We start from the raw sequence: 9,209 nt of genomic DNA on the forward strand, positions 1-9,209 counted from the left end.
TGCTGGGAGAAAAGGATCAAGGAGCAAGGGAGGATGAGCAGAAATGTCCAGGGACTTCAGATCTCCCTGGTGAACATATTGGAGGGGAGGAGGAGCCCACAGGAGCTGTTTTCTGGGACGGTAACTCCAGGGACAGTAACTCCAGGTTTGGAAAAGTTCGTTCAGGATTTTTTTACATCTTTAAGCCACTCTCCGGGGCTGAGCAAGAGGGACAAACGCAGAACTGTCACAAAACGACAGATCTAGGTAACATCAGAACAACCACAAATAAAACCGCAGGGGCCCTTTTGCCATTGTAGGAACAAGCCTTGTCCCATCTCCCTTCCAAAGGCGAACGGGGATAGAGGTGACGGCTCCGGAGCTGTGAGGGAGTCCTGCACTGTCGGGCAGGAGCGGGAGCTCGGCAGGACGCAGGCTGGGTTAACCCAAATCGGGCAGGACACTAATCCCATCGGAGGGCAGCGTTAGGAGCTTTAGGTTGTTTCTGCTGGATGCTGGAATACAAAAGGCTTGAGCCTGCGGTGCCCCGCGGCAGCGGCACCACCAGGGATCCGGGGTGGATCCCCATTCCTGTGCCAGGAAATGCCCCCAGCCCCCGGCCCCGCGTTCCTCTCCCGCCGCTCCCCGGCCCAGCCTCTTCAGCCTCTTACCTGTGAAAAAACCCGACGGCTCCGGGGCCGTGCGATGGAGAGCAGGTACGGGGAAAGATGCCGTCGGAGCTGCCTTCCTTATACCGCGGAAGGCCATTAATACTGCATCGCCCTTATTCTTAATTTTCTGAGCCCACAATACGATGTAATGGCATAAGGGCATTTATTATTAAAGGACATTTGATTGGGGAAAAATCACTGGGGCTGATTGGAAAAACGCCGCTCGAGGGAGCGTTCCCGGGGACCCTAGAGGAGAAGCTGGATTCGTGAGATACTTCCCTGATGGGGGAAAAGGATGCGACCCGGTTCTCGGGTTCGGTGTTTGTCACTCATTGAAATGCTAAAGTGGAATATTCAGAGGAGGCTCGCGCTTCGAGCATTAATCTTTAATCGTTAAGGTGCCTCTGGGAATCGTAAATAAAAACCCTTTCCCCCCCCTCCTGAATAGCTACAGAAACGAACCCGCCATTAGGTTTGGTGGGGGGATGTTTGCGTTTCGCCGGGGCCGGGTGGGGGCCGGGGGCAGCAGGGGCTCAGTCCCGTGTGCAGGGGGTCGCTCCGCCGAGGGGCGTTCGTGGCGATCGCGGGTATTTCGGGTATCCCCGTCGGCGCTGCGGCGCGGGGCGACGAGGAACGACACGTCCCGGCGGGTTGAAAAATAAAGCTTTATTGGGGGAGCGCGGGGCTCGCCCGGCGCGGAGGGATGGGGCGGGATGGCGGAGCGCGGAGGGGGTGGCTGTGCCCGAGGCGCTCCCCGCGGCACCGCCCGCCGCCAACGGAGCTCGGGGGAACCCGCGGAAACCCCGCCGCGTCCCTCCCCGGCTCCGCTCCCCGCCGGGCTCCGGTCCCGGGACCGGGCTGGCTCGGCGGGGCGGGGGGCGCTCGGGGCAGTCCGTCTGTCCCGTTCCGGGGTCCGTAGGGCCGCGCCGTCGGGGCGCTCGGGGCCGGGCCGTCAGTGCACCGCCGAATACTTCATGCGCTTCTGCTTCTGGCGCTGGTTGCAGAACCAGACGCGCACCACGTTCTTCTTGAGGTCCAGCTTCTCGGCGATGGCTGCGATCTTCTCGGCCGAGGGCCGGGGCTGCAGCGCGAAATACGCCTCCAGCGAGCGCCGCTCGGGCGCGGCGATCGAGGTCCGCCGGCGCTTGCGCTCGGCGCCGGGCGGTGGGTCGGGGCCGGCGGGGCGGGCGCGCCGGGCGGCCTCGGCGCCCTCCAGCCAGGCCTGGAGCACCGGCCGCAGCGCCGACATGTTGTTGTGCGACAGCGTCAGCGACTCGAAGCGGCAGATCGTGCTCTGGCTGAGCGAGCCCACGCCCGGCAGCTTCAGCGCCGCCAGCGCCGCCCCCACGTCGGCCTGGGTCACCCCCAGCCGCACCCGCCGCTGCTTGAACCGCTCGGCGAACGCCTCCAGCTCCCGCGGGTCCGCGGCGGGCGCGGGGCCCCCCGGGGCGCCCACGGGCACGGGCAGGGGTCCCGCGGCGGCGGCGGGCAGCGGCGGCGGCGGCAGCGGGGCGGGCAGCGCCGGGGGCTCGGCCAGCCCCGCCACGGCCAGCGAGGGCGAGAGGTGCTCCAGCAGGTCGCCGCCGTCCAGCGCCGGGTGCGGGAGCGGGTGCGGATGGGCGGCGAGCGCGGCGGGGTGCGGGAGGGCGGCGGCGGCGCAGGGGACGCCGCTCATGGCGTGGAAGGCGGCGTCCGGCTTGAACGGGGCGTGGAGGTGGTGGCCCTTGGCGTGGGGGGCGATGTCCGCGGCCGCCAGCGCCTCGGCGCGGGCCAGCAGGCTCTCATCGAAGCTCCCGAATATATTGCCCTGCAGCTGCGAGCAAGAGCGCGCATGGCGGGGTCAGTGGGGAATTCTGTCATCTCCTCCTGAAAAACCGGCCCCGGCACCGCGGGTCCTCCCCGGAGCTCGGGTCATAAAAATTAATAGGGAGGCAGCGGCCCCGCTCCGCATCGTGCGGATTCAGGGGCGGGCGAGGGGGGGGCCGCGACGCGCGATGGTGCTGCCGACATAAAAAAAACATTAACCCGGTGCCTGTCAGAAAATGTGCCTTAGAGCGGTATTTGCGCTGCATCGAACGTACCTGCGGGGCCGGGAGGCAAACTCTGCGCATCGCGTCGGCGCCGGCGTGCAGGCTGGGGAACTTGGGCTCCTGGAGGGCGGCGGGCACGGCGAAGGGCTGCTTGGCGTCCATGGACATCATCTCCGCGCGGCCCGCGGGCGGGAGGCCCCGGGCATGGGCGCGGGGCTGCCTCTGCCCTCGGCACTGCCCGAGTGAGCGGTGTTCGATGGCAGAGCTCCCCCGGCGCCCGCCCCCCCACCGCTCCCTCACTCATCTTACAAGCTGCCCGCCCGCACACGGGCCGCGCACGCGTGATGCGCCCGGGCAGGACGGGCAGGGCACGGGCAGGGCACGGGCAGCTGGACGCCTCGACCCACCCCTCGGTCCCCCGACCCCCCCAGCCCCGCCGCCCGCAGCCCCCGCCCGGGACCCGGGGCCGGGACGCGCCGTCGCGGGGTCCGGCTGCCGCGCGGGGCAGGGAGCGACTCGCAACCCCCGCGCCACTCCCGCTCGAATTCCGCCCTTCCCCGTCGGGAATAAGGGAGAGCGGGCATTTCTCCGTGCGTAAAACCCACGGGCTGAAGTTTGGACCAGATGGACAGATGTCCACACACCCGCCCCAAGGGAAAACAGCCCTGAAGTTGGCGACGTTCTACAGTTGAGCGGCCGTTTAATTTTTGCTCTCCCAGTCTTGACCCATCTTCAGACACTTTTGGGTTTTGAGGCACTAGGGATGCAAACATTTTGAAAAATGCGAAGTTCTTAAACAAAAATAAATTCTACTTCGAGCTTTAAAGTTCCCAAGACTTTTGTGAGCCTCGATAAATACGGACCGAGAGCCGAAGGAGCTGCTCTCTGGTTTCCTGACAAATGTACTGATTCAGATAGTGGGCAGAGAAAAGAAACGGCACCGCTGTGGTGAAACGGCTTCGTTTGGGGAAACACACACAGAGCAAAGATCATAGAATCAAGGGAAGGGTTGGGTTGGAAGGGACCTTAAAGATCATTTCTCTCTCCCCGCTCGCACCTCGGGTCTTCCCGGCCCGGACGGGTGGCGGCTGCGGCGGGAGGGGGCTCGGGGGGCTGCGGGGGCAGCGGCGCGGAGCAGCACCGCGGACAGCGCCCGCGCCGGGGCGCGCAGGGCAGGGAGATGCGGCCGTCCTGTTCCCGCTCCCACTCCCGCCCCTTCCCATCCCGCTGCCCCCCGCCCCCGTCCCGTTCCTGTCTCGCACTCGCTCCGATCCCACCCCGCTCCCATCCCGCTCCCACACCGCCCCCCGGGGTCCCCCTCCGGGCCGGGCGAACAGCTCCCTCCCACCGGGGGGAAACCGGCGCGTTGTGGAGAAGCTCCGTGCCCTGATTTATGATGAAACATTTAAAGGAAATCATTTATATTTCAGAGGCCCTAAATAGCTGCATGAAAGTTTTATCTGAAGTGGCACCGCTTTATAGGCGGCCCTGATTGCTGGAAGTAATTAATAGAGGGATAAATTTCAGGTCTTTCTTTTGGTTTTGGGTTTAAATTTTATTTAGCGCTGTCTGGTTAACTCCAGTAAATAAGAGGATGCAAAGGCTGGATGCAGAGCTCGATTAGCGCCTGCTCGTCCGAGCACGGCTCCCCCGCCCCGACTCCGATGGCGTTCGCACAGGGCTGGCAGCTTTTCCCCGCCTCTCTGCTGTTGCTTCATTCCCTTCCAAGAGAGGAGGGGCTGCCGGACCCCTCACACTTCCTTGCCGGGGACCCCGCACCCTCCTTCCCCCGGTCCCGCCGTCACTGCGCGGACCGTTCACTGCCACAGCCGAGCATCATCTGTGTGACCGCAGCGCTGGGCTCGGGGCTGCTGTCACAGCTCAGAGGGTCCCTGTCCCAGCCCACCACAGGACACCTCTCTTGGCCGCCTTCTTTAAGCACGGTCCTTCCCTCCCCTCCCGAAGGCAGCCGAGCTGGGCAATGCAGCTGCTGATCTCCCTTTAATTAAAGCTGTAAAATATTGATGCTCCTGGCCCTGTCTGCTGCCATTACACCTTACAGCCAGGGGAGAGGAGTCCAAAGGATAAACAATAACAAGTTAAAGGAGCCCAGATGGTTTGCCATCAGAAACTGTCTGCAGACTCAAAGGTGTCAGTGCAATAGATTTCAGAGATCATTCACCTACTGGTAAATAATTAATGGCATTTCTGGAAGAAAAAAAAACACCAAACCCATACCCTGATGAAACATCGCTGGTGACTCATTGGAAATCTGGAGGCAAAAGTCAGATTAAAAGCGTGTGCTATTTTATCCTCTGTCACAGTTCAGAGATTGTTATCCATTTTCCTAATACATCAAAATACTCTGTCCTTATTTAGATTTTAATTCAAAGCCCATCACAGAGTGGTGTTGATAGGCTCTTGGTTTCATTGTATTAACTCAATCTAGTTTAAAAAATATACAGTACAGGCTGACACAGGGAAGGGCTGACTGATGGGAAGTTTGAAACAAAACCACGAGTTATTTAACCCCCAATCCATGCTGATATCCTCTCTGCCACGGACTGGGAGCAGCACTGTCTTTTACAATCACAAAGCCAGCAGAATGTGCCCCATTAAGTGTTGAATGTGCCCCACTAAGTGTTCTTCAGTTGCCGTTTAAAATAACTACACAATGTCCTGCATGCTCAGCTCCTCTGGAAGAGGCCACTGCAGTTGAGACTCGTGAGGCAGCTAAAGCACACAGAGCTCACACTGGGACACTTCCCCTTTCCCGGGGCACTCAGTACCTGCACCCCCCTCTGCCCCAGCTCTGAGCCTTCACTCCCTTCCCCAGCCCACCACAAGGCCTGGCCAGATCTCATTGTGGAGCCCCCGTGTTTGTCTTCACTGTGGATCTGGAAAAGAAATCGTGTTTCCAGACCTGAGTCAAGATTCACATGACATGTTGAGATGCAGCCAGTTATCAAAATCATAGAATCAAGGGGGGGTGGTTTGGGTTGGAAGGGATCTTTAAAGATCATCACTTGGCTTTGCTGAACCTCATGAGGTTCCCATGGGCCCACTGCTCGAGCTCATGTGCCTGATCCGTGTGGCGAAGAGGACGAGCACTGACTCTGGAAGGTTCCTGCAGACCCTGGGTTTGCACAGCACATTTCCAGCACCCCAAAAGCATGGGCTGTGCTGCACCCTGGATGATATGGCTATTGCACAGCACAATCTGATTGAGGAAATATCTAGGGTTACCCAGACAGTCAATTATTCATCAGCTAAACAGCCAAGCATCAATTACCTGGCCTGATTCTCTTATTCATTAAGGAGATTGAAGAACGCACCTAAACAAAGGAAAAAGTTGCTAAGTTACAGGAGCTGCTGGGTGGCAGGGCCAAGTCAGGATTTCAAAGGAAGGAGTCTGGCAGTGAGAAACTTCCCGAGGCCACAGTGTCCCCCAGAGCTCTCGGGTTTGCAGAGCCCATTCCTACACAGGGTTGGGAGCAACAGGGTTATGGAGAGCAGCAGGATGTGCTGAGTTCTGCCCGTGACTTGTGTGGGACTGTGGGCAAGGCCTGAAATGGAGCTTTGAAGAAGAACTTGGAGGGTTAAAGTGAGGGGCGAGGGCGGGATGCCCATCACTTTGGGAAGTTTTTAGTACAGGTGGGGGCGGGATGGGAACTGTTTCGGAGAAAAAAGCTGCCAGTGGCTTCTCGTCCAGGACAGGCTTCCTCTGCGTGTCCAGCAGTGAGGGACACCCAATGCAAGAGAGCTCCAGAGGGACTGAGTACTGGGCCAGCTGCTGAACTTCCTTCCAAAGAGAGGGAAGGGGAAGCGCCTGGGTTCTGTGCATTGCTTCTGTGATTAAACCAGAAGCACTCGCTCTCCTCTCCTCTTCTGTAATTAAAATCCAAGCAGAGCTTTGCCAGCTGCAGAGGGGCTCTAGTCAAGCAAAGCCTTGGACACGTCCCTGGCCACAGGGGGCTCCAAGGGCTGACCAGGTGTTTGGGGGTGTTAATCCCAGACCCAAACCAAAAGCCTTTGGCATTAGCACCTGAAGCTGCCCTGCAGCATTGCCGTGCTGGATAATGGGGGCAGGACAAACAGCCTTGTCCAGCAGCAGCAGGTGGAAAGCTGATCAATCTCATTTTTTAATTTTTCAGGAAACAAGGTTTTGATTTGAGGTCCCAGGAACACATTCTCCCTTGGCTACAGTGCCCCTTGTACTCACTTGTAACGTGTATGAATTATACAACTTGTTTCTAGTCTCATTCCCTGAAATTAAAATTGTAATATAGGACACATCAGTGCTTGTTCAGAACAAACCCCTTCCCCTCCTGCTGGAGAGGGTGGGAGCAATGGGATAATGCTTTCCAGGGGTGGAACAGAGCACTCAGCTGCCAGGCATCTCTTCCTTGTTACATTTGCTCCTAGTTCTAGAAATACATCTATATGCAAGGACTCTGTGCCACAAGAAATTAATGAGGAACAAACATTAATTATTCATGCCCTGAAACAGTAGGTCTGCTAATGTTTTTGCTAATCAACAAGTGAAACAGCTGCATCTCTGTCAGGGCAATCTTTGGGGGGACAGAAGAACAATGCTGACATGGACTATCCCCAAAGTCTCACCCTCTAACTCACTGAGGTGTGTTTGTCTCCAGCCCAGCCAAAGGAACCCAGAGCGTGGGAGTGAGAGCAGTCCCAGCCCTGCACTTCCTGGCGGTGCCATAAGAGCATCCCTTCATCCTCACACCCTGCTCCTGCATCCAGGGACACTGACAGGTGGGTTTGGCCAGGGATGATCCAGGAAGTGCAGACACTGAGGGAAGGTGCCACCTGTTCCCAAAGCCAGAGAGAGCTCAGGCTTTTTAAAGTCAGAGTTAACTCCCTTAACACTCCCAACAGCTGAGAGTGAGCTTCTTACAGGAGTCCCCCTCACTATTCTGCGACCCACAGGTAACCCAAAGTCACGTGAAAAAGTGAAAAGGAAGAGCAGATGGAAGTGTTGTCTGAGTGTTGTCTGACAGAGCTTTCTCCACCAGAGAGCACACAGAGGTATGTTATGTTGAGTTGACTCCAAATAATTTTCACATGAATTACTAAAGTGCCAGAAATGTATAATTTATCAGCGTTTAAATAAATCACTGGCAGAAGTGCTTTAAGGTTACGGGCGCAGGATGCGCGGGCCGGGCTATAATTAACTCCCACGTCAGGGAGTGCGGAGCTGCTCCAGCGGCGCCACGAGACACCACCAGGGCTCAGCGACAGGGAGTACAAAAGGGGTTCGGCTCCTAAAAATAGGATGAATGGCACCACAGCAGTCACAGCCCTGAGCTGGGGGCAATGCAGGTGTCCCCCCTGCCGGCCCTGGGCTCCTCCCCACCCCCTGGTGCTCCGGGGCTTTTCCCTGGGGTCCAGGGTGCTTGTTTTCCACTTGGGAGCGCTGGTGATCCCGGCAGTGCCACTGCACAGCTCCCGGTAGCTGTGGCAGCGCCCGACCGAGCCTGGCTCTGCAGGGAGATGTGACCTGGACTGGGGCGCCTGTCCCTGATCACCCACAGCTGGCAGAGGGTCCCTGACGTGCTGCTGGGGGTCCCTGCTGCACTGACAGGGTGTCTGCCACTATTCCTGCTGGGGAGTTCTCCTCTGGCCCTGGTCACTCACCTCCACCCCAGCGGGAGGCACTGAGCAGTGACAGCTCCATTTGGGCTGCAGCTTATTGACCAAATAAAATGGGTTTTTTTGAAGTTCAAATCCAAAAGCTGTTTCTGACAAAAAAGTGAAATGGCCGGATGCCATTAAGTAGTAGTGAAAGAAACTTGGTTTTCTTTTGTGGGAAGAAGGAGGAAGCTCCAGGTGAAGAAGAAGGAGGCATCTGGGGACACTCCACACAAGGCCTTACCCCCACCCTGTCCAGCTCCACATGCCCAGGATCCCATAGGGATCAGTCTACCTGATAATTACCAAGCAGCCATTGGAAATTGTCTGTGGAATGATCCTGGGGAAGGAGAGAGAAGTTTATCCATTTAGGAGTTCTAGTTTATCCATTTAGGTTTTGATCATCACAGTTGTAAATCTGTCATGGAACAAAGCAGTGGCAGCACATAAAAACCTCCAGAGAAACATCAAATTACTTTTCCCTTTTCAACCCCCCTTGTGTCAGTGATATTGACAGTAAGGGCCCAGGCATGTTACACAACCTGCTCCACAGGACAGAACTGGGTCCCACATTTCCAGAGACGAGTTAAAATTAGATTCCCACCTTCAGGAACCCTCTCCAGACAGTCAATGCTGTATTCCACAGAGCCTCGACTGGAGACAATAAAGACATTCTTGGCCCGACGAATACACCAACAACTTACCTTCATGTGTCTGTTCACTTCAAATAGTTCCTGTAGACATTTGCTTCTTTCCAACAGGCTCCTGGTAGGATTCCAGCCCATGGCTGTGGGAAGAACTGTCCCACCCTGCTGGGCTTGGGGAACTCTCAGATAATATTCGGAGTGGCCAGGGGGAAAAATACATCCAAAGACAG

General features: G+C 57.5%; 1 protein-coding gene across 1 annotated transcript; it reads right to left on the bottom strand.

Moving 5' to 3' along the window:
- Positions 1-1,536: 1,536 nt before the first annotated feature.
- On the bottom strand, positions 1,537-2,887 carry POU4F3 (POU class 4 homeobox 3). Its single transcript, XM_032703045.1, has 2 exons — positions 2,732-2,887; positions 1,537-2,463 (listed from the first exon to the last, which is right to left on the bottom strand). The coding sequence occupies exons 1-2, from the start codon at positions 2,849-2,851 to the stop codon at positions 1,603-1,605; spliced, it is 981 nt and encodes a 326-aa protein (XP_032558936.1). The 5' UTR covers positions 2,852-2,887; the 3' UTR covers positions 1,537-1,602.
- Positions 2,888-9,209: the final 6,322 nt, after the last annotated feature.

The sequence above is a fragment of the Chiroxiphia lanceolata genome, chromosome 15, assembly GCF_009829145.1.
Source record: "Chiroxiphia lanceolata isolate bChiLan1 chromosome 15, bChiLan1.pri, whole genome shotgun sequence".
NCBI classification, from domain to species: Eukaryota; Metazoa; Chordata; class Aves; order Passeriformes; family Pipridae; genus Chiroxiphia; species Chiroxiphia lanceolata.

What these genes read in the sequence shown, in the direction of transcription:
- POU4F3 (XM_032703045.1), bottom strand. Translation starts at nt 2,851, where the DNA reads ATGATGTCCATGGACGCCAAGCAGCCCTTCGCCGTGCCCGCCGCCCTC. An exon ending in TTTGCCTCCCGGCCCCGCAG is followed by an intron (nt 2,464 to 2,731) that starts GTACGTTCGATG and finishes TCTTGCTCGCAG; the next exon opens with CTGCAGGGCAATATATTCGG.